This window comes from Sinocyclocheilus grahami, unplaced genomic scaffold, assembly GCF_001515645.1.
Source record: "Sinocyclocheilus grahami isolate Dianchi unplaced genomic scaffold, SAMN03320097.WGS_v1.1 scaffold356.1, whole genome shotgun sequence".
NCBI lineage: Eukaryota > Metazoa > Chordata > Actinopteri > Cypriniformes > Cyprinidae > Sinocyclocheilus > Sinocyclocheilus grahami.
The window spans coordinates 1,634,171-1,660,291 of NW_015505535.1; the positions used below are offsets into that span (position 1 = coordinate 1,634,171).

General features: G+C 36.4%; 1 protein-coding gene across 2 annotated transcripts in view; it reads right to left on the reverse strand.

The window, feature by feature from the left end:
* Window positions 1–26,121, reverse strand: part of alcama (activated leukocyte cell adhesion molecule a) — a 79,391-nt gene that overhangs the window by 15,270 nt on the left and 38,000 nt on the right. For both annotated transcript variants that reach the window (XM_016229735.1, XM_016229734.1), the window contains exons 2-6: window positions 8,699–8,805; window positions 8,313–8,532; window positions 7,350–7,414; window positions 3,398–3,485; window positions 619–792 (exon numbers count right to left, since the gene is read on the reverse strand). In XM_016229735.1, the coding sequence (XP_016085221.1) occupies window positions 619–792; window positions 3,398–3,485; window positions 7,350–7,414; window positions 8,313–8,532; window positions 8,699–8,805 (654 nt within the window). The remainder of the gene's footprint in view (window positions 1–618; window positions 793–3,397; window positions 3,486–7,349; window positions 7,415–8,312; window positions 8,533–8,698; window positions 8,806–26,121) is intronic.

Below are 26,121 nucleotides of genomic sequence, written 5' to 3' on the forward strand. Positions count from 1 at the left end.
GGAATCAGTAAGATTTATTTATTTGTTGGTTTGTTTTGTTGCTGCTGAAACAAATTAATTCTTTATTAATTCTTTATTTAGATCAAAAGTGACAGTAAAGACATTTTATAATGTTACCAAAGATTTCTACTTCAAATAAATGCTATTCTTTTTCATTCATCAAAGAATCCTAAAAAAATAAATTAAAGCATCTGTTTTGAACACTGATAATAAGAAATGAATGATTTCTGAAGGATTATGTGACATTGAAGACTGCAGTAATGATGCTGAAAATTCGGCTTTGCCATCACAGGAATAAATTACATTTTAAAATATATTAAAATGGAAAATCTCTCTTAGAAAGTAATAATCTTTCACAATATTGTGTTTTTGCTGTATTTCGATCAAATAACTGCAACCTTGGTGAACATAGAAGACTTATTTGAATAACATAAAAAAATGTCAGACCAATTTTTGCCTTTTTTTTTAGGATAGGCCAATATATGAGACAGGAAGCAAAGTGGAAAAGAGAGAGGGGGGACAGGATCGGAAAAAGGTCCGACTCCGACAATTTTTTTTCAATGGTAGTGTCAGAAAAGTACTGTTTAGTATGTACTTCGCTGGAATTAAGTTACTTACAATGAATTGGGAAGGTCTCGGGTTCTGAAACCTGGTCGGGGCCCATCTCATGCTTTGCCGTGCAGGTGAATTGAGATTCTACATCCTCTTTCCTAGCTGTGTACTGCAGACGGGAAGAAGTACTGGACAGACCTGTGACTGGGTCCTTCGTGATAGTAGACGTGATAAAGATCACTGCAGTCATACACAAACACACATATAGACACATCAATCATTAGAGCTGGCAAACGCAGAAACTGTCACACCTCGTCTACACTGGAAGTGCCTGAATCTACATAGCAGCAGCTTGAGTCTGTCAACACTGTGAGAATGTTCACTAACCACAAACCAATCAGCTGCGAGCTCCAGACTTCAGCAACAGTTAAAGGGGTAAGTTTCCTTTATTATACAGGCTATTTTAGAATAACCAATCTGCATGCGGGTGATTCTATAATTGGAGAAACAATTGGCATTGCAGAAAGTTAAGAAAAAAACTTTTCACTAACAGATTTTTTTTCAGTATCTTATTGAAAACATATTTAATTTTAATAATTCAGTGCTTGCCAAACACAAGTTACTTCCTTTTTGTACTTTTAATGAAAAAACAGATGTCTTTATGGTACTGTTTGTCAACAAATTAGCCAATGTGTAGAAATAACAATAAATCATAACAGGAAAAATCCTTCTTGTTTCATTAGACAAACAGTCCTTACATTCCATCACTTGAAACTGAGATAATATTTCACCTATGCATAACTTTAAAATAAAAAAAAGACCTATGTCTTCACAGAACCGTCCACTTGGAGCAAATATTTTTCATCTGAAAATGTATTATATACAATATCCAGTTAAAAAAAGAAATGTTGTTGAAATATTATAAGGGTGCAGAAATAAATCAATAATGTTTATTAGGATTTTAAACAACAAATGTATTGTTTTTTGTGAAAATAGTTCATAAACAGAGTTGACCCTTTAAGTAACAGAATTGTAAAGTAACAGAATTGACAATTGTCCGATGGACTGTCAATTCTGTTACCGCATTGTCAGCATTGTTACTCTACCTTGGTAACAAAGTTTGACAGTAACAGAATGGACAGTTTTCTATATTTTTCGCCAAAAACTCCACTTCCTAGCATAAATGCTAAGAACACATGGTACTAATGAAATCATGATTAAAAGACTTTTAAATAACACACAAAAAAAATCTGTTTTCCTTTTGATATTGTGGTAACAGATTTGACACTTTATAAAATAACTCTTGGTTTAAGAACTTCTAGATTAAAATATTTTCTTAGAGAGAGCACATAGACTTTTCAGTGCTTCAGATCATAACAGTGAGGGAAAGTGACATAATTTCCTGTATCTTACATAGTTGTGGGAGATAATTCCACTAATTTAAAGGCAAAGTATGGTACGGTAACAGAGTTGACGATTTACGGACACACATTTTTATAAGAAAAAAGTTTTTTTTTTTTTTTTTTTTTAAAGTAATGTGGTAGAATTAGGTAAATGACTCTTTAGGGCTTTTATAAATAAATTGAATGAAATATTACAAAAAGAAAAGTACAATAAAATATTTTGATTACAAAATGATACATGATGGAAAAAATGACTAATTTGGACAACAAGAAATTATGATTTTCAGCTATTTAAGACACTTTTTGCAAAAAATATAAATATTATAGACTGCAACATCTTGTAATTCATAACAATGAGTAACACAGTATTAAAATAATAAAAAATATAACCATTTGAAACGAGCAGAAAAAAAATAATGACTTCAGACACCAAATGTACCTGCAATTATAGAATCACTCATATACACATGGTTCGAATCTAAACTAGTCAGTCCAAGCTGAGAAAATGAAAATGTCAAATAAATTCCATAGCAATCAGTTCATGCTTTTTGTAAATGAATCTTCTTTTTTTTCCTAGACAGACGCGGAAATAAGTGACAGAAGTTGTTCTGCAGCATGTCAAAAACAGGTACCAGGTGTCTGTCAATTAAAACCGTGACATGCTTGCAGTGTAGACAGCTCCAATATGCTTACAATATGCACAATATTTTATTCTGTTGTGTTGCAACATACCGCACACATCCGATGTAGAAACACATCATTGATTGTAATAACTTGACAGAAATATTACACATGCTTGTTGAGTCATTCTAGGAAACAAGTGCCTTCTCAATTGCAGAAAAGTGATTTTAAGAAAACTTTACATTTAAACAAACATAGTGACATCTGAAACTAAATTCATAAAAACTGATATGTTGGGGTATTCTCAACTGTTCGTTTCTTTACCATCAAGGGTTTGGACTCCTGCCTTTAGCATTCAGGAGTGAACTACATGACTTTACTATAAAAAGCTAATTTAAATATTAACATTTGAAAATATTTTTAATATAAAAAAATATATAAAGCATTGTTTTTATTTGATACGTGAGATATGTTAACAAGTAATAAAATAATTATGAATGCCATTATATCATTTAAAATGATAGTTCACCATTATTTTGTGGTAAATACATGGTGTGACAGGGAATTAAATCTCATAAATTACACATAAATGATCCTGTTTTGATTTATATTAATGTGATCGGTCTAGTGTAAATTTGAAAACTAACAGTTTATCATGGCACAATTTAAAATATTTCTGACTGGCTACACACTGATATACACTTTTATAATTATTTTAATATATTTAGACTTACAAAGCCCTATATTGTATATCAATTGTATGTGTTTAGTGCACTTGATTAAATGTTTTTCTTTTCATTGAATGACTGATGTGGACTCACTCTTGCCGTCATCCACTAGGGGCTGGTCATTCTTCATCCAGATGAGATCTGCTGGTGGGTTGGCATTCTCCACCACACATTCCCCCAACTAACACACACACACACACACACACACACACACAGACACAGAAAAAAACAGCACATCTGCTTTAGTGACTGTATCACAACCTCTCATCAGCATGCATTTGGATGAGGTTCAAGTCTGCAATACTCAAACACTTTTGGTTTCGCCGGTCTTATACATCTATTTATAGACTCATGACACATAGTATCACGTTAGATTGTCACATGATGTGTCATCTCCTTCAATACAATTTAAGTGTGTATTTGCAAGTGACTTTGGGACTTTCCCTGTTGGTTCATGACATAATTACTCAAGGTACTTTTATCCCACTGCTGCTACAATTTTGGTGGGTAAGCCATGGGGTGGCCCAGGGAAGATACCTTGATATATATATAATGACATCATCTGTATGAGCTTAAGTGGGTGGGGTTTTAACTCTACAGTTGTGATACAGGTCTTTCATTTCTTCACTTTCTTTCTCTCGCCCTTTTCCTTCTCTCTGGTTGAGTAAAAACGCCGCCAGAGGCCGTAGAGGCTCTGCATTAATAACACGCTGACAGGATCACATGCTGACGAGCTATCTGCCCCAGGATAGAGAGATCAGCAGAAAGAGAGAAGGGTAATAATGGCAGGAGAGCAGAGCAGACAGCGGGATGATGCATGAGTTCAGGTGTTCAGGGTGGCGTGAGAAATTCAAGATTTAGAGGAAGCACGAATGAGGGAGAGATGGGGTGGGTGAAATTGCTGTACCGTGATTCCGATCTCTGATAACATACCGGACCCTCCTCAGGAGCCGGACCATGATACATCACCTCTCGAGCGCAGAGTGCTGCCTGAAGCCTGTAGCTTCCACTGAGCCGTGGAACAGAGCAGCTGTGACTAAGCACTTTCCTTCCTGGACTCTCTGGGGGATTCACTAAGAATGAAATCCGCCTGCTAATAGCATCATTTATTTATATATGCTTTCTGCATTGTTTTAGCAACCAATTTAACCATTTATTTTAAAAGAAACCGTTTTAGTATTTTTGTAATTTGGAAAACAGAAAATGCAATTCCATTCAAATCATGCGAAAAAAACAAAACAATTCAAACTGTTCTTGCAAAACAGTGTCATTTTAGCATTATTTATATGTGACCATGGACCACAAAACCAGTCATGAGGGTAGATTTTTCAAATATACATCATCTGGAAAGCTGGATAAATAAGCTTTCCATTGGTGTATGGTTTGTTATGATAGGACAATATTTGGCTGAGATGCAACTATTTATAAAAACCTGGAATCTGAGGATGCAAAAATCTAAATATTTAGAAAATCGCCTTTAAAGTTGTCCAAATGAAGTTCTTAGCAATGCGTATTACTAATAAAAAATGTAGTTTTGATATATTTACGGTAGGAAATTTATAAAATATATTCATGGAACATGATCTTTACTTAATATCCTGATTTTTGGCATAAAATAAATATTTATAATTTTGACCCATTCAATGTATTGTTGGTTATTGCTACAAATATACCTGTGCTACTTATGACTGGTTTTGTGGTCCAGGGTCACATATACTATTATTAAAGTATTTATTACTATTTTGAATTAGCTTTTATTTTTAGATTTCCAGTTGTATTTTTAATTTTAGTTTAAGTTTTACTAGTTTAGTGCGATTTGTCTTTTTTTTAAACTTTTTTTTTTAGCTTTAATTTATTTTTTAATTCCATTTTATAAATGTTTTTATTTTAGTAGTCAAATTTGAACTTATTTCATTTAATTGTCAATTTATTGTTTAACTTTTTCATCTAATATTTATAATTTATTTTATTTTAGCTTTATATCAATTAAATAAAACAACTTTTAAAGTTTCAGTTTTAATTAACAATAACAACTCTGTGGCACAAGAATTGTTAATTTGGCAAAATGTTATTTTAGATGCGGCATTACTAAAATTTCAACAATGGCCTTAGCGACATAAAAAAAATAAAACATGTACATAAAAAATGTAATCTAAAATATAAGAAATATATTTAAACAAACAAAAATTTGAATATATGCGTTATGTTATAATATATTTAATTTCCTTATTTTTAATAATATACTACTGACAAAACATGTAATCTTATATAAACTCAAATAATAATTACTACATGATGTTATATGAACAACCAGTCAGTAACCACCCTGATTTACGTTTCATGAGCTTTAAATCATTAAGTCGTTAGTTCATGAATCGGTTGGACTACTGGTTTCAGTGTATAGGTTTGATTGCTTAAAAATAACTAAGTCTTAAAAGTAATTTATCTGAGAATCAAACTACACTAATCACCCAATATGTTTTTGATTCACACACAAAAAAGTGTCTCAAAAGAATAATTTATTCCTGAATCAGATTACACCAGTCACGTCAGTTTTTGATTCACCGAAAAGAAGAGTCATTCTTTTGAGAATCAGTTAGACTATACTGGTTGTGATGTATGTCTTTGCTTCACAAAAACAAAACAATCAAGACAAGCCATTTACTCATGAAATGGTCTATAGCATAACCAAATGAATGACTCATATGACTCAATTGTTTTAGACAATCAAAAACACAGTGTGACAAGCTATTTTTAGCAGCTTTTTTAACTAAAAGAACCAAATTATAAAAGTCATCCGAGTGCAAAACAAGCTACACAGCATGACCACTACAGTCTGATTATCCAATGAATGATCTCTTATGAGCTGGCTCTTCTAGTGAGATGTTTAGTCAAAAACATGTTTAGTAATGAGATGTTTAGTAAAAATCATGCTAAAAAAACTAAAAGAACAGGCTCATAACAGTCATTAGTTGGAGAAACAGACTACACTGGTCGTGCTGTATGTTTCTGATTCACATGATTTTCCGTGGCTGTACAGAACAGCTACATCTCTGCAATCCAGACTTCAGAATTCATACTATAAATCCCAAAACATTCTAAAGAACCAGTTTTGATTAGCAATATGAGTCTCCTTCACCTTTCAATAATAACTGCTGCGATGATCACTGAAAAACGTACACAAACCTCTCAATACAATCCATTTACAGCCTGAAATGCGGCACACCTATTTAAATGTACTCACCCCTCTCTTTCTAATTTTCTCTTTCCAGAGACCTTCAGCCACCCTGCATTTCAACTGTATTAAATGTTCTATATTCAGAGGAGGCGCTCTTTCTTCCATGCCCTTCCCCTTTCTCTGTCTAAGTAAGTCTCGACACTTTGAACAAGACAGACCTCGGTGGGTGGCCACGGAAAAAAAAGACCCATAATGCTGTATACACAACCCCAGCCTTCCCCACCCCACACCTCCGCCTCAGCCAGACTCTAAGATCCCAGCGCCTCTGAACTACATTAAAAAGAGAGAGCGATAGAGGGAGGAAATTAAAAATAACGACCCCCAGCTCCACTTACAAACACCAGTCATAAGGACTGCGTGGGAAGCCTTGTTTGTGCTCCAAGTAGTTCAAATCAAAGCTCTTCCTGTTCTCATGCAACCGAATAATATTACTGCCGTCCTGCTTTTGAGATGCAAACTCTAGACAACATAAAAGTGGTTGTTTCCTGTGTAGCCGTGGGTGACAATTGCTCGAGCACTGCCTAAATCAGGTGTGTACGCCCCACAGACGCGTTCGCTGATGTCCATATCATTAGCGCTGTCTTTGAGCCACCTCTGACTGTGATAACAGCAGGTGTGTGTCAATGTTGAGACTACTGGAGAGGCATGCTGGGTAATGAAAACAAAGGCACAGGGTTTGATCCTGCACATTGTTAGTACACTGGCTGGTTTGTGTACTGGAGCAAACACTGGATACAGGAGACAACAACAGCAGCAGCAGCTGAAGCTCTGGGTCTTAAAGGGAAGTGCATAAAGAGCGTGACTCACCTGCATCAGTTTGCCGTTTTCCAGTTCTTTCGCATTGTTTTTGATTACAGGGGCTGATGGTTTTTCTGAAATAAGAGATAAGATATCAAAAAGTATGTAGGTATGTTTGATAAAGCATATCATCATCCTGTGCATACAGCAGTATACAGTATGAATGCTGTTGACAAAATGCGTCTATGCATAGAATGTGGGTAGTTAGATTTTAGTTTTCTTGGACATTTCATTTTTATGGATTCTACAAAGAAAATTAAAGTACATATATTTTATATATATTTAAAATGTTTTAGTATATATGCTAAGTTTTTACATATATAACAAAGTGCTTGAACTGTCAACTACCCAGACCACCTACAGTACGTTGTTTGCTAAAATATCCATTATAGTTACAACCCGAGTGCACTGTGACTAATACTGTGTCCTCCACTTGGCCCTCCATTTCCATTGTGATGAACGCACTAGAAAACCTCTGACTCATTTTTGATTGGACAAAAGTTCAAATAATTTTTTGACACAATATTGGATTACAACTGGATTTACCTAAATGATAACTGTATGCCACTCACTCACTGATATGTTTTTATGTTTTAAAAATGTGTAAAGTAAAAAAAAAATTATATATATATATATATATATATAATATATATTGCTTAGTATGCACAATCCATTCCCAAGCACAGCCAATCTTTCTGATCTATGGTAGAACACTGTGCACACTATCAATATCATTTCTCTGGTATCCATCTAAAAGCATGCAACTAGATCAAGGCTACAAAAGTGGATCACCCATGTTATTCTCTCCCATATCTGACATCTCTACACCCCTTTTCCAGTCCAATTTGAGATCTGATGCTTACATTCGGTTTCATCATAGACTGAAGCTGTGCTTGATTTTTCCTGTTCTCCTCTCTGATTTGCTCTTATTTATTAATATGTTGTGCGTGTGTGTGTTTTATTAATACTCACTGTGAACTTTCACTTCCACAGAGTGTTCCTCTAAGTTGGTTAAAGACACCACCATGCAGGTGAAAACTCTCTGGTCGGCCAGTGAGCCTCGGGCTATCAGGAGGCTGGAGTTGGCGGCGATGCTAACTCTACTTTTGTAGCCGTCTGTGGCGGATACAGTCGCCTCATCTTTCTGAGCCTGCTTCACGAGAAGATCGCCGGGAGAGCCGTCATCTTTCACCTGAACGAGATAACAGGGCCGTTAGCAAACCGACAAACACACATTTAGCACCTATAGGGATTAAATTAGAAATCAATATGAGGATGAGAGTAGCTGTATATTGCTTGGCTACCCAGACTGGCTAGCAGGGTAGAGTAACAGCCCAGATGCTCAGAGAAACACTCACGTATTTCCATTTGGTGAAAATAAGGCCATCTGGCTTGTTATTTCCATTGTTGCATGGCACTTCAATGGTCTCACCGTACAGACCTATAACCGTCTCCACACAGCTCCCTGGAAAATACAAGACAAGAACATCCTGTTTTAGATGGCGGGTTGGTATCAAACAGAGCGGCTGTGAAGCATCGGCAGAAATGACTGTCAAATGCGACACGCGCGCGTACACAGACATCAGGGCATTATCTCAACTCTGAAACAGAGCAACAAGAAATGGGAGGGAGGATAGGCAGCTGAGGTCTTGTTTTGATTATTCCCAAGACGTGCACGTTATGCATCTTCATTTTAAATTAGACGTGTTTGCAGATTCTGAAAGCACAAAAGGCATGACTCAACGCAGCAGCACCAATGAATTATGTTCAGGCGGTGGTTTTTCAACACATAACCAGTCTGGAAGTCTCTAATGGGAAGTGCATGTATTCGTAATTGTCTGTGCGTTAGCATGTGCGTTTAGGCACGGAATAAAATGACAGACATGGAAGGTGAACATTGTAATCTGGAATGATAGACTGCACTGCATCATTCTGTTGCCGACACGACAGCACTGTTTGTCACTTGTGCCGACGAGCACCATAAACATCCTACTGTCTTACGCAACAGTCGATCGTAGATTGGAGAGCAGAAACGGTTGGCATTGTGAAACGAAAGGTATGTTTGCGCAATAATAGTCTGAATGGTGCATGAATTGATTTCTCAGAGTGTTGAGCAAAACTTAGTACTTAAAGGTTGCAGGGCCCTTTATTAATGCCTGGTAAGGTTGTCATGGCAATGAGGCCTCATGTTCATTTAGGTAAAGCAGTATAGGGGGTTGAAAGGTCAGGGCTGAAGGAACGTCACGGTCCGCCCACTTCCATCAGTGCTCTGTCTCCAAGAGAGACTAATCAAAGAGTCTGAACAACGAAGGTTCAAATTCTGGTCAACCCGAAGACGAGAGCTGCAGGCAACCGCTCTTCTGCACACAGTCAGCCTTGCCTCCAGGGCAATCGTTCCCCATTTTCGCAACTTTTCATTGTGATAGCAGTTTTAATATTGACCGAGTGGCTGCACTGCAGAGGATAAAAGAGCTGATAAGCAGAAACAACATCAGTGATATAGATGCACGCTAGAAAACACATAACACAACAATTCAGCAGAATAGGTCATTTTGAACAACTGAATATGGAATATTCTGCACAGAAATTACATTTCACAGTGCTTTCCAATCTGCCTCTAGATACAAGAATACTGGCATTAAACAAGCAATCAATATGCACACAATAGCCGATGTGTTGGCTAAAGTAATATTTCCCCCCCCAAATTTTTTTTCAAACCTGTGGGCTGGCTAATATTTTTTCTGTTGAACACAAAATGAGAATTGTATTGCTTTTTTTATTTTAAAGTAAGCCTGTTTCCACCACAGAGTAAAATATTACACAGGTAATTGTGGCAAAGTCGAAAACAAGAATATAAAGTGTCATAAAAAGCAGAAATTGTGAAATTTAAATGTGATATAAAGTGTCATTGTACAATATAAAAGTTGTGTGAGATATAATTTAGCAATTTTACAATATAAAATGTGAAATAAATGTGTAAAATTGTGTGAAATGTGTGAAGTTGCAATTTAAAGTCATATATTGTGAGATAGTTGCAATTGTATAACATAAAACTACAATTATATAATATTTAGCCACATTGTGCAATATGAAGTCACAATCGTGCAATACAGTCACATTGTACAATGAACAGTTATGAAATAAAAAGTTAAAGATGTCAATTATTAAGTTGCATCAAATTTTATAATACACAGCTAGAATCATGCAATTTAAAGTTACATTGTATGATATAAATTCACAAAAAACGAGATATTCTCATTATATGAAATAAAGCTTGCAATTGTGAGATAAAACATTGCAGTTCATCTAACAAAGTCTCATATGATACAAAGTCGCAATTATGAAATCACGTGACATGTGCGTTAAGAAAATAGTTTTTACTCTGATGCAGAAACAAGCTTCCATACTTTTTTCGTCCTTTTTGAGGCTTGACAAGACATCTTCGCTATGAACTTAATGGAAAATGTCTTCTTCAAAATTCCCCTTTTGTGTTCAAAGGAAAAAAAACAGAGTATGGGGTTGAAAAGAAATGAGGGTGAGTAAATGATGACAGAATATTAATTTTTGGTTGAACTATTCCTTTAAAAAGGCTTAGCAGTCTGGCACTCTGACTTTTTCAACAGGTTCTGATAAGTGACAAAAGCGAGACACTTTTTTGCTAAAAGCTCTGAGCTAATAATACATCCCGTGGAAGAACTGAGAGGATGACAGCCGAAAAGGACAGGTGTGGAGAGCAATGTGTACATAGCGGGGGTCTAAATGCATCTAAAGACTACTGATTGTTTGGACAGCACACAGGACTTGTGCTAAAATACACCAGGAGCACACAGACACATGATACCTGCACAGGTACAACAGACAATCTGCTGGAAGACCCCGCCAGTAAATAAAGTCAAGAAAAGAGGGATATGTAGATAGGAAAGGTTTTGTCTAATCCTGAAACCTGTCACAACATGATTGCATGGCTAAAAGAAACAGCTTAAACTAACTAAAACTGGTTTGCTGGTGTAAGCTGGTTTCTCAACCTGGTCAGGCTGGTCTGATTTGCTAGGCCATCTAAGCCAGCTAAAACCATCTAAGGCCATCAAACTAGCTTCAGATGGATTAAGCTTTTTTCTTCAGCAAAATAGGTTATATATTATCCCAAAATCAAAAGAAAGTGTTTTATAATTATATTTCACATAAAGAAACTTTTTTCCCTTCCCTTGATTCTCTGATTTCACACAGTGGCCATTTTGAAATTGAAAGCGGGGCTCTGTTGAGAAAACCCTGTAGGTAAAAGGTAAACAGTGTCCTGGAATATCAGCCTGGAGCTGCTACAATGGTTTTGAAAGTGGAAAAGTGGCTCAAGAATGATGTCAAATCACATAGGATGTGTAACTCAAGTCTACAGCAATTGGAAGGTAAGGCTGTTTAATATTAGCATTTCAGCTATGTAGCAGGCTACTCCATTTAGATGCACTGTGTTTGTTCAGGATATGTTATGTTCATGTTTTAAGTTGATTGTGATGGTGTCTTCAGCTGAATATTATTATCTTACAACCAACTAGGTAAATGTGCTGTTGATTGTTATGTTTGCATAGTGCAATCATGTTAATGCAATGAATTTTCAGTCAGAAAGTGAGTCAGCTTCTGTGAGGGCCTGGGCATTTCATTGAATGTAAAAGAAAAAGGATTCTGGTTAACAGACAGCATATGTTAAAATACTTCCTGTTTCTATTTTAGAAAGCGTTTGTGTTTTGGATAGAAGAATCATCCTGGATATTGACAAACTTAATAAAATATTTTTACATAGTGGTATCATTTATTGTACTAAATTTAATTTATGCTTGTAACAAATAATTTTGTGAGACATGATGATTGTTATTTTGGTATTACATTCGTGTTTTTTTTGTATGTTAGTATTGAGTATGGAATTTTTTTTACAGTAATGAGAACTTTAATAAAGGAACACGTTTAATTGTCATGCACATAATGTGTAAAAAAATGTTTTTGGTCCTTAAAATAGGTGTAATTTTCTTTGCAGCAAGGCAGTAATTGTGAAAGTAGGGCTGAGTCACAATGGTCAACTGGTTGTCCAATAACAACTAATCAGTTTTTGTTCTGTTATTTTGTTCTGTGCTGTGCTTAAATCGTAAGACCGTTTGTTAAAAACGCACTGCTGTTAGTGTAGTACAGCCATACACATAATTACATTCAGTCTCTGGCTAGTGTTGTGTCTCACATTGGTTTTTTCTTTTTTCCTGCAAGTGTTCCACAACAAGCACTGGTCTTTTATGTAAAAATATGTAAATGTAAAAATAGACCTGCTTTAAAAAAAAAAACAAGACCTACTTTAAGAACTGCAGACCAGACAAAAATGCTAAACTAAGACCTCACAGTGCATTTGTAAGTAACGTCAGAACAGCATGAGATACTACATAAAAAAAACATTTGCAAAACATAACCTAAAGCATTCTAATGCATGAGGCATTCAAATGCTAAAATGTGTCAAAAAGTCTCTCATGACACCGCATAATGAGGGAAAAGTGTTCAAATATGAACATTAAGCGACAGAGCATCAGAGACCAGAGTTATCTGAAGTGAAATCAGACGGATTACAGTTTGAATGTCAGAAATGTCTCACAACCGGTTGTCACCTTATTTAAACAACCTGTGATGACCACATCTATTTGTTCACTGTTAGATTGAGCTGGGTTCCCACAGTCATGGAAAACCTGGAAATACTAGGGAATTTTAAAAGCATGATTTCCAGATCTGCAAAAGTCATGGAAATTAAATGAATATTAAAATAAAATATAAATGTTTTCTTATTTATGCTGAATTATAAAATATTTTAATGGCTATAAACTGCTTTTATAAAACACACTGCCATTCAAAAGTTTGGGATCAGTAAGTTTTTACAGTAAGTATTGTTTTTTAAATAAGTTTCTTATGCTAAAAAAACCCCTGTAATTTTGTGAAATATTATTGTAATTTAAATTAACAGTTTTCCATTTGAATATACTTTAAAATATAATTTATTCCGGTGAAGCAAAGCTGAATTTTCAGCATCATTACTCCAGTCTTCAGTGTCACATAATCCTTCAGAAATCATTCTAATAAGCTGATTTATAGTCAATGTTGGAAACAGCTGTGCTTCTTAATATTTTTGGGGACCTGTGATACTTTTTTCAGGATTCTTTGATAAATAAAAAGTTAAAAAGAACAGTGCTTATTCAAATTAGAAATTTTGTGTTACAATATACTATTCAAAAGTTGGTCAATAATTTTTTTCCTTTTTAAAAAAAAAAATACATTAATACTTTTATTCAGCAAGGATGTGTTAAATTGATAAAAAGTGATAGTAAAGACATATTATTAATATTGTTAGAAAATATTTCTAGTTTGAATAAACACTGTTCTTTTAAACTATTTATTCATCAAACAATCAAAGAAAAAAGTATCACAGGTTCCAAAACAAATATTTATATTATATTATAAATATTAAGCATAACAGTTTCAACATATTAGGTAATAAATCAGCATATTAGAATGATTTCTAAAGGATCATGTGACATTGAAGCCTGGAGTAATGGCTGATGAAAATTCAGCACTGCGTCACAGAAATAAATAATATTTTAAAGTATATTAAAATAGGAAACCATAATTAGAAATTGCAATTGTTTTTCTGTATTTTTGATCAAATAAATACAGCCTTGTTGAGCATAAGAGACTCAATTAAAAATCTTACCGATCCCAAAATTTTGAACAGCAGTGCCTATATAAAATAATATTTTTTTTAGAAAAGTCACAGAAATTCATTGGTTAAAAGGAATGGAAACCCAGTATCACACAGCTTTAGCTACAGCTGGGCACCGCGAACAAAACTAAACCAACAAGGAGAATTTTTTTTCTGTCAGAACTATCAAGCCTCAAAGTGGAGTTATTGGACTTCAAATCAAAACTCTCTGCAGGAAAATTATTTCATCCCAAAACATGTCTCACTGGGACATTGGGCCATTCAAAGAATAGGTCGATCTCTTCAAAAGCATTTCCTATTTTGCAGAGTGCAATGTTGCTGAGATAATATTGAAGACCGGAAGATGTTTAAACTCTAACAAATGCATACGCACTGGCAATCCCACCATCAACAAAACCTAATACTTGTTTATAGTATTTGGTGTGGACAAAAAAAGCCTCTTCTGCGTGTTTTTATTCAAAGAGAATAAGCTTTGGCCAGTGCAAGTGCTTTGGGCGGCATCAGGAGAGGGAGAGATGATTCACTGTGTCTGAAGTGCTTTTATTGTGCTCACCAAACTAATAGTGCTAATATTCGCTGAGCATTCGTACTGTCCTCAGGGTCAACTTGCTCCCACTGGGTAATTTCACAGCAGAATTTAGCCTTATTCCTGGCAATGTTATTTAGATGTTTTGTTCTCTTTGCTTTTGTTAAAAGAAATTCGCCCAAATAAATGTCGCTTTCATTCCCATGGTGAACAAGAGGCCTTCTGCTTCAGTCTAAAGAGATCTGACCAGAGAAAACCATTCACTGCTAACCATGTATTGCTTTGCTCTTTAATATTTGATGTTTACTTGAATGAAATAATGTATTACATTACAATATGATCAGTTAGTAATTATATTCATGCTACGGCAAATGATCGATAAATTGCTGATATTAAGATCTATGTTATTTTGTCTAAATAAACTAAAAACAAAGTCCTAAAAACTAAAACCGTTTTAAATGCTACAAGTGAATTCAGGCATTGACAGTACAAAAAAACACTAATATTGACCGACATGGTACCAATATGCACTGCATTAGTTGATCAGAAAATACAGTAAAACAGTATTATTGTGAAATATGATTATATATTAAAATAACTTTTATTTTTTATCTGATTCTGTTGTACTGTTTTAAAATGTAATTTATTTCTATGATGGCAAAGCTATTTTTCTGATGAGTAGAAAGTTAAAAAGAACAGCAGTTATTTGAAATAGAAATCCTTTGTAACATTATGAAAGTCTTTACTCTATCTTTTGATTAATTTAATGTGTCCTTGCTGAATAAAAGTAATAATTTCTTTAAAAAATCTTGCTGACTCCAAACTTCTCAACAGCAATGTACAGCATTTATACCTTTTAAATAAAGGTCAAATGTGTCCATTAGCATCAAGTTTTTGGTGTTGTATTAAAATTGGAGTTGATAATTGAGAAATTTCACTGGCATTAACTATAGAAATTCTGGTATTGTGACAACGCTAATTATCTCAGACGGCCGATCTGGCACTAGAGCTTGACAGCTGGAATACTCTGCACTCTCCAGTTCCTCTAAATCAGCTCCAAGGATTCCGAAACCCCTCACAGAGAACAGCTATGCTAGGAGAGAGGGAGGTAAAAGAACTGGCACTGGGGAAATCAATGCCTTCTCCGCTTCGCTCTGCAGCCTGCGATTCATCAAACGGCGCCTGCCGTGCCCATGATCAAACCCAAACATATTAGCGGCTAAACACGAGAGCAGATTGAAGGAGCTTCTCACAAGCACTCAGTGTTTATCTTACTCTGCTTGCGCTCAAACAGACCGTCGAAAGGGCTTTTGGCACCACCTCATAACTTCAACATTCTTCTTAATTTAAAACCTGCTGGGCATAAAGCCACACTGAATACGACTCGACGGTTCCACTGTTCTCTGCCAACCATCAGAATGCGTTGACGTCAGATATGCTTCTGTGATTGAAAAATGTCCTATAAATCTAGAGCTTTACGCAACAGTTCTTCAGCCTGTCTAGAGAGGCCTGGGTTGACTTCATGCTGGCGAAAGATCAGAGCATGGTAAACTGGTAATGATCGCATGCACCTGAATTTGGCAACCACCGATTTTTCAACACGCACTCCAAAACAACACACACTCACCAAAATAGGCAAGTGCATTTTGGTCCATTTGAGAAATGTAGTATTTAGTTGTTATAGCTGTGCAATATTAAGGGGGTTCGGAGGTGGAGATGGAGCGGTATTTTTAATTGTTGGTTTATGTACAGATGTGTCAGATCAGACATACATATTTTTAATATGAAGGAAAGGTCATAAACTGTATTAACAAAACCCAGTTGGCACACTTTTTTTCTTATTCGTTATATCAAAACTAAAGAAAAAAAATAATTTTTTGTGTCTTGTGTTTTTTGGTTTGAATATATTGAATTTTAATATTTGTATAATGCACACTATGTAAACGCACTAAATGTTAAAGACCTTTGCTGCTCTGACTGAAAATTACAGCTCAAATTACATCCTTGTCTACTTAAACATCCTAGGGATTTTTGTTCTTGCCATTGTTGCCTGTGGCTTTCTCACTTGGGGGTTGTTAGATACCATTTTCTTTTCTTTTTATCTTTTTTTTTTCATTTCATAAAGCTCCTTGGCAGCAATGTGTAAAACTTTAAAAACACTATACAACTGAATTTAATTGAGAAACTTATTCTGGATTAAGCTGACTGTTTCAATGCGGGATGCCAGTTGCCACCCTTTTTAAACACTTGGACTGCAAGGTACCTCCCAAAATGCCACCCTAATAAATCAGACACTTAAAAATCACAGCCCATTTTGTATGTTTGCATATGGCATCTGGACTTTGACAGGTGTAAAACGCTTTGGGAAAAATCAAGTCACAAAATTAATGCGTCTTCATTATTGATCATTGCTGTAATTTCACTCAAGTACTCTGGATCTCCTGCCTATCTCTTCTAATTACTGCTGTATTAGCAGTAAAATACCAATCGAAATGTATCTGGAGGCATAAATCTGGAATGCTGTGCCTCCACCTGTGGGAAAATGTAAAACTGTGCTGAGTTAACACTTTCGTAATGATTGATTTTGACTTTTGATCATTTGACCAGAAAGACCCACTGCAATGCAGTAGATTTTGTATGCTACAACACTGCTAACTTATTTATTTTTTGTTTAAATTGATCCACCGTAGGTTTTACTAACATCAGACTTTGTTTCAGAACTTCAGATATTCACGTATTAAAGTAGCTTTTGTTCAATAATGACGTGCTTTTAATGTAAAAGTAATAGTGTTTGCTGTATAAAGGTTTTGAGGCATCCCCATAGGGAAGCATTTCCACAGTTCTTAATCTATAAAAACCCGCAGAAAGGTGCTATTGTGGTGTTTTGCTGCCAGCCCTAGACTCTAATTGATTTAAGGCCTGTCTAATTAAAGGAAAGTGAATGAAATGCATCCAGACCGGTGATTTGATGGAATTAATGAAGCTCTGACTAAAGCCAGTAATTGGTTGGAATTCCATTAGGCGTAGATTCCCTCAGACACACCAGCTGCAAACACGCAGGGCATGTGCTTTTGTACAGAATCACTCAGCATGGCTGCTGGGTATTGACTCCCTGTTAGCTTGAATGATACCTGAAAACACACTGCCTAAGTCTAGCTTATGCCTGAAGAACTAAACACACTGCTAGAACAGTCTCATTATATACATACAGTATACACACACAGGCAAAATTATATTTGTAGAAATTATTGATGCAATACCTCTAACAGTATGAAGGACTTCATTGTGCATGCGTGACGACTGATCTACGCATAAATTTAGGCAATGAAGACATAATATGCACAGCATATAATCCAATATAATGCAACATAATCACCATCTGCTGCATATAATCACGCTTACCTGCAGATATACAACTCTCAACGAAAAATACCTTTTTTAAACATATAAAAAAGAGAGAAGTGGAGTAGGGATGCAGGGATGAGCTCAGTGATCTGAATGTAAAGAAGACCATAATTAACATCAGTTTACTCCTAAAGTCTCATTAAGTGGGAGCGAGGCACATTACTACGCATGGAGAGACACGCGAGAGAGACCAAGAGGTAGTCCGCAGGTTTGACCTGAAGCTTGAATAAATATATTAATACTGATCCCTCATTATAAACAGCCTCCACAGCCAGACATAACAAACCTACAGCAAACCCAACCCTACTTCTAGAAGAAAAATTACAATTTAAAAAGTTCTGCAGAAAGTTCATGATTGAGAATTCAGTGCCTATAGCGTGTTGAGCCTGATCTAGCAGCTAAGGGCCTCCGAGCAGCAGCACTAATAAAACACAGTGTTTGCATTGGCAAGGTGCTTTCATCTCTTCTAATGTTAGTCTGTTCATCTTCTAAATCAAATATTTCTGCCTGCCCAGAGCCATGGATCCACACGAAAATTATGGTGGTATTAACCGACAGAAGTATCCATGTTTTTTTTTTCAACCAGGTAAACATTATCTAGACATTATTTTTTGCCATGGAATATTGGGGACTCCAGAATCAGATTTTATGGTTAAAAGATATGACTGATGGCTTGTGTATGGCAAATATGTAATATTTTATAATACATTTTTATATATATAAAAATCCAATCCAAACATATAGTATATGTTATATTTTATATAATTAGTATTAGATAGATAGAATACATATATATATATATATATATATATATATATATAGATAGAATATATATATATACACACACACTATATATAGTTTGGTGCCACAGTACTATCTTCCTAATTGGCTGATATCTATATGCTTAAAATACCTCAATATTTCCTGATTAATTAGTCTGGCTTTTAGCCCATCACTAATGAGGACTTGCTGAGGTAAAGTCACACCATTCTGCACCCTTATTAAATATGGTACCCTAATCACGAAGGTACCCCATCCCTCTGTAAACCATATCCCATCAATAGAAAACACCAGTCCAGGTTCGCGCCACCATCTGTCTCATCAGCAATTGGTAGTTTGCTCAGTTTAATTGAGGGATTTGTCCAGTGCATCTACACACACCCCAAAAAAAAGAGTCATTGCCAAATCAATGGTCGCCCATCCAACAAGTAAAAAAGCAGCTAATTACCACTTTACTTTGACTGGAAACATGCTTTTGTCTATTTTTTTCTTTTTTTTAAACCTCATTCCTCACTATTTTGTTAAGCTAGCTATTATTCCATCTCTAAAATGGCATTAAGCAGCAGTGCTCTTTGCTGTCAACGGTACACTGACAGCGATGGTCATGCATAAAGCAGCTGGTTTAGCGAGCCATGTCAGGAGAGTGTTAGCATTAGATAGGCGTGGATGTCTTTCATCGATGTGAATCATCTTTCTGATGGGCGACAGCAATTACAGTGCAGGGAAAGAGCATTGTCAAAGGGGCTATTTGTTCAACTCCCTTTACTCTCTCATCCTCTCTCCCGCTTGCCTTTCAATGTCCGGACTTCAACTGGGATCCATCGGCCCTGAAGACTGCAGTGCAGCTACAGAGATGTTTGAACTGAGATGAACTGAGAGTCTCTCTCAACAAATTAGCCATATGATATTAGATACTGAGATGATTTCCCTATTGGAAAATCCATCCATGGTGGGTAGCAAATCCATGGTAACTATGTTGTGAAATTTGGTAGAAATACTGTAGATTTCTAGCTGTCCAATCTTGGACCAAACACCAGCTTGCACAGCTAAAGACTGCATCAGAACAGATCAAAACCAGTACTAAGTTACCAGCTTAAACTATATTTTCCAGATAGTGTTTTGCATGGTTTCTAGGGAGTTCTGAATGGTTGCAAAGAAACACGTATGCATTAACTGAAACCCTTTTTCAACTTGTGAAGGCTTTCTAGAATTGGTTCATGTTGGTTAGTGCTGGTTTACCTGTCTTTCTTTCTGGTGAAACTGCTTGACCATGGAACTGGTTAAGCTAGTTAAGAAGTCTGGTGGCAACAGCAGCAAATCGGCAATATCTTTTCAGCAGGGCATAGCTCTGTGACTTTCCTCTGAGAACTGAGCAAATATTTGCTCTGAGGACCAAAGCAAAGCTCCGTTCATTATCAGGGCCAGCTCTCTGGAAGCAGTAGATGTGTGTTTGATTATGTTCCAATAAATTTGCAACCCCATAAGAGTTGAATCGACCACCGCACAGTGACTCTCTGTACTGTTTTCATTAAGACATATGGAAAAACACACGTTCAAGGATCACGGCGCACAGCAATAATTGGCCTTCCTCCACGACTAGCACAAGATGGCCGTTAATGACATTTGCTGAGGAGGAACATCGCCTACAGCGGTCTAATAAACACCATCTAAAACGACTTAATTCCGTACTGACAAGAGGAAATCTGCTTTTGGCAGAGCTTCGTCCATACTATTAACTTGACTCGGCTTTTTCAACAAGCCCTTCCATTAGCCTAAAACCATCACGCTGTCAACATAATACCTCTCGTTTCTGACTAACCACATGAAATAATAATGAGGGAAGTGGGGAGAGAGATTAAGACTCTGATGGGCTTCCTGTGGATGTAGACACTCTAATAGCAATGCACAACTATGCACTAAAAGAGTTCCCGTCCATCACGGCATGTCTAAACATGGGGCAAGAAAGTAAGCGATCGGTTAATGAGCTGATCCAGAGAAGTTTGCAGACCGCAGTCTGGCCAAGAACGAGAACAACCCACTCATGATGCAAATGCGAACTGGGGATCAATGCTCTTCGCCCACTGAATCTGGTCCCCAGTGCTGTTAACAAGCAAGAAGTAATTGATTAAGACAGCAGGCACACGCAGAATAATGAAGCACACAAACACACGCCGACGTGACTATGTGCTCAGAAGCGAACAGTAGGTACACCGAAAGTGTGCGGCTCAGTCAAGGGCGGTGTCTTTATTAGGGAAGTCTTCATTACACCTCAGGCAGGCGAAGAAATCAGAGCATCTTTTTTTCTCATCCTGCTCCTTGTAGAGGGCCTCTGGTGGTGCATGCAGGCTAATTGACCCATCCATGGCCCAGGCTTTCAGGAGCGGACGGGCACAGAGCCTGGAGTGCTGAAATAATTGACTTGATGAAATGAAGAGCAGAAACTCTCAGAGGATAGCTGCCTCATCCATGCACAACCTCTGTCTCTCTCTCTCTCCAGCCTTTTTGGTCTGTTGCACCAAGGGAGAATTCACTAAACTGTTGTGGAGCAACAGTTTTTGCCACAACAAAGAACATCTTAGTCTCTAAACAACCACAATCAAGTTTAAACAGCTGCTAAATGCGCAGAAAAGTGCGTTGTCGTATATAGTACAGGTCATTTTCGTTCTTTTCAGCTATTTGCATGGCAAAGTAAGCAGAAAACTGAAATAAAATGGCAAAGAGATGCTTATGTAAAGTTTCTATTGATCGTGGCAGCACGTATTCATCAAAAGCTCATCAAATGAGGGTTTAAATCTGGCACATCAGAGGTGCAAAGTTGATGAGTGCACTTTCGGATATTTTAAAGAGCTGATTCTAGCACTCCTCCACTGCTAAATCTTCAGCGATTTGACAAAAGAAATCATGTTACCCCAGTTGAATACAGCGAGTTTTGATGCAATAAAAAGACAAAATAATTGCAAGAAATGTCTTTCTGTTAAGTTGTCCTCATGGCTGCATGCAAAAACCGATCACAGAATGTGACCAGTGTAGTCTGATTCACAAACATTTTTGACTCTGATGAAATAATTATTTTTAGTGAATTGAAAACATACAGCATGATTCAGTGTAGTTGGTACATGAACAAATAACTCCTATGGGCTGGTTCTTTTTAGTGAATCAAAAACAAAGTGATCACTGATTCATAAACAAATTATTTTTTCGTAAACTAAAAATATACTGCGTGATTCAGTGTAGTTGGGTTCACATACAAATGACTCTTAAGGGCCAATTCTTTTTAGTGAATCAAAAATAAACAGTGCAGTTAGTGTGGTTCACCAACAAATGAATCATATAAACTGGTTTGAAGCAGTCTGAAACACTACCTCTGTTTGTTTACAGAAGTTGCAGAGAGATTTTTTTTCATATGTAAGCTAAATGAATCAGAAATCAAATCAAAAGTGTGTGAAATCAAATCAAATCGAATCAGGACTCGCAAGACTGGGAATTGTACCATGCTAATTGTGTTCTACACAGATTTCTGTCATTATACGATTTGCATAACTTCTTTAGTGAATCGGGCGGCAAAACAACGCATGCATACAAATAAATAAATAGAAGTAACAGTGAATGCAATTCCTTCTACGTGCACTCCCCCTTGACTGAATAGTGAAGCGAGCCAAAGCCGTCTTCTACAGGACAGCATGCTGATCTCACCTTTAACGCAGCACTGTGCAGGCAGACTGACTCAACCCACTTAAACAAATGCAAGCCCTGCAGAGGACCATGGAGACCTGCGTGTGTCTGACCAGACCTCTTATAATAGACATCTGTATGCACTGAAGTGAAGGTTGAGAGTTTGAGACTGGAACAGGAATACGTGCTGCTATTATTAAGGCAGGGGCTTCTTTTGAGAGTATGCTGCTTATTTTCTAGGCACACAGACATAGCCTGAGGCATTGAGGTGAGGTAGGGATATGGTCCTTTGTCGGTGCACTGCAAGGACACTTTTCATAACTATGTGAATTTTTAACAGCAGGGAGAAGTGTCTGTTGCATCCAAACATTCCAGGATGGTGACACAGTTAAATGTGGTATGCTACACGATAGGGCTTGCAACATCATGGGCGTCTATAGGATTGAATCTCACAAAACCCGCCCAAAAATTCAGAGGGATTTATTATTGGTACATATTTCAATCCAATATCAATATAAGGAAAATAAACCGTTGTATTGAATAATTATATGATATGCCAGTTGTAATAACAAGAAGCCCCCAAATGACAATAATTTAAAGACCTTACTGTAACAGATTAAAGCTCTGAATAGGTATTACAAATAGTGGCAGCTTGTCCAGAGAGGCAAAGAAGGCACAGCCAAATTTTGAAAAGGAAAATCAGAAATAAGCAATTTACTGTTATTAAAATTCCCATTTATTAATTTCATATCTTCATAATGTGGATTTTTGTCACCAATGTACACCATAAAATATTACTTAAGTCTAAACCCTGGCTTTTCTTCAATTGCTAAATAAGTGAAATTATATTATATTTATATTGTCTTGTATAGTGCATGTGCATATATGTGTAATGTAATTTTCCTGTAAAAAAGCCCTTTAAATCCTCCAGTTCGCTAGACTGCAATAATTTGGTATGCCTCCTCTATTTTAAAACCCATCAGCCATCACTGATTACAAAATGGATAAATTCTGACTGCAGGCTCCTTTTTTGTAATCAAATTTGTCCAAACACATTAAGTGTTTTTTCATGATTCATAAGTAATCATACTTAAATTAACCTGTTTAATTAACAGCTTTAAAAATACCATTTTTATTTTACTTGAAATATAACCACATACAACTCCCCTTTACATAGCTTTATATACGTTTATAAATTTCAATGTAAAAGTTTAATTGTAATTTATGCACAGAAAATACTGTATTAAAATGAATCACCATTGAGAAGAATCTGTGAAACATTACATGCATTACAGTAAAAAACAGTTTGGAAGAAAGTGTGGCCACACATACAGCTTTAGTTTGCTTTTCAGCCATTTTCTCTTTGTCCTTTGATTTTAGGGTACATTGTGACCTGGATACGATTGTGAGATTCACTCGATCACACCTGTAACGCCTGATGTGTATAGGCAATGGAAAGAGACAAAGAAAAAGACACACAGACAGAGACAGTTCATCTCTATGCACAGCTTGTGCTTCACTGAACAGGTGGCAGGGAGTGTGAGATACAGCGACATGGATGTGAAAGGGCAAGAAACACACTTTAATTGACCAAACCACGTTAGAGTCGGTTTCTCAATAGCACTGCCAGCAACACATGCCCGAAAGGGCTTATCTAGCAGGAAAGATGCAATTTCTGCCTTGTTGAACTAACCAAACAGACTTACTCAATTCAAGTAAATTACAGAATTTCTGTAGGAAAACCTTGAGGGCTGTATAACAGGACAAATTGAGCAAACTGGGCCAAATGACTATTATAGGAGTCAATAAGATTTCTGAGAATTATGAGCACGGTGATAACATTCACTTGTGCAACCTTGGGCACCAGACTCTAGAGAGCCACTCCCATGCAGAAAGAAATCAATGCAAACATTTTTCAGTCGTGCTGCCTTGGGTATCAGGTCTAGGTGTGGGGGAAGAAAAGAGAAGAATATGTCGAGCTTGAATTAAGGGATGTTTTTGTTCATTGGGCACACAGAGAAAAGAAGAGAGGAACGGCAGCATGTGAGAGAGTGAACGTGTTAAGAAAGAAACCACAGGGCTTCTGGACTCTCATAGGGATAAGCATCATCATACAACCAGCTTTCTTTTTCTTCTTCTCCTCCTCTTCTCTCTCTCTTCTCAGTCTGTTGCCGTGTCTCTGTTGGGTGTTTCAGATCAATGCTGGCACTCCCAGTGCTCACTGCTACAGTGCTGTCTGTACTGAGAGATTTCAATCCCATTGATAGCGGAGGTTTGTCTCTGCACTGAGGCATGGGCTAGCATTTTAATCCAGAGGCCACTCTGCTATGCCAAAACACTCTGAAGGGGGGCATTCATTCTGCTTCTGTTTACACCAAACCCAAGTTTCTTCCAGGCTTAAGGAAGTTCTGAACCTTTGCACTCCTTACCATTCGCCATATTTTCTATTCAAATGTATTCTAGTCAAAAAGCCCTGACATCAGGATTATGCCAATAGGTGTCAAAGGTATACATCTACAATGAATCCAGATGATGAGAAAAGTTGAGTAGGACCTTAAAGTCATATCCAAACTGACCCTATTTACTTTCTTAACAGACATTTCTGGTCTTCAACAATGAGTCCCTGTAATAGAGATCACATATTTCGGTTAAGTTCACTCACAGGCAAAACAGTGTGAGCATATTATTCTTTTTTAGTGATTCAAAACCATAGAGTGCAACTAGTCTGATTCATGAGTGGTTCATTTAATGAATCGTTCAAAAAGACTCAAGTTACTGGTTTGAATCACTCCAATGAATCCTTAACCTGAATCCTGAATGAACTCACTGAATCAGTCAGAGCGGACACTGAATTAATACTGAAGTCACTTACTAAACAGCAAGTTAATTAGTTTTGTGCTCTTAAGGTTAGTGATATCAGAAACACTTCTGATTGAACGTCTATATGACAGTATGTCTTTCCCATTCTAATTTTTTCATTGAATATCAGTCAAATTGCGAATGTAAAATAGATTGATGATGTAGAAAGACATTTCAAATTGACAATCTTTATTTATAGCATGCTGTTTAAAACAAAATGGAGGTATTTTAGGAGGCTTACAAATTCAAAAGTGCAAAAGAAAGCAGCCACGGTAATTATGGACAGCATTTTAATCAGACCTTTCTGGGAAGAGTTATTTACCGGAACGAAAACAATTAGCATAGTTTGAAGTCTGGTTAGAGCTATTCTTTTATACTACTAAAGGACTTTTAGTTGTCTCTAAGGGGTTCTGCACTCTAACAATCTTAAATTCAGCTGTAGTAAAAGGTGAAAAAAGCATCAAACTCTTTATCCATAATTTAAAAGAAAAATACTGCTGAGTGAAATTGGATGAGGAAGCAACATACCAAACGTAAAGCAAGTGAATTAAAAAACAACTTCATAGAACATTACTTGAATAGTTGTGCAATTATCTATCAGTCACGTCTATTTGTAGGAGTGGCTATACAGGTGACACATTGGAAATGTCACTGCAAATGAAAGGTTTTAAAAGGTAAAAAAAAAAATCTTGAATGCTGAAATGCCAAGGATTGCTGTTCAGCTCTCTAACTTTTCAGTAACACAAACAACACTCTGAACTATGGCACACTCACAAAAGTTCTCTCCTGAATTTATC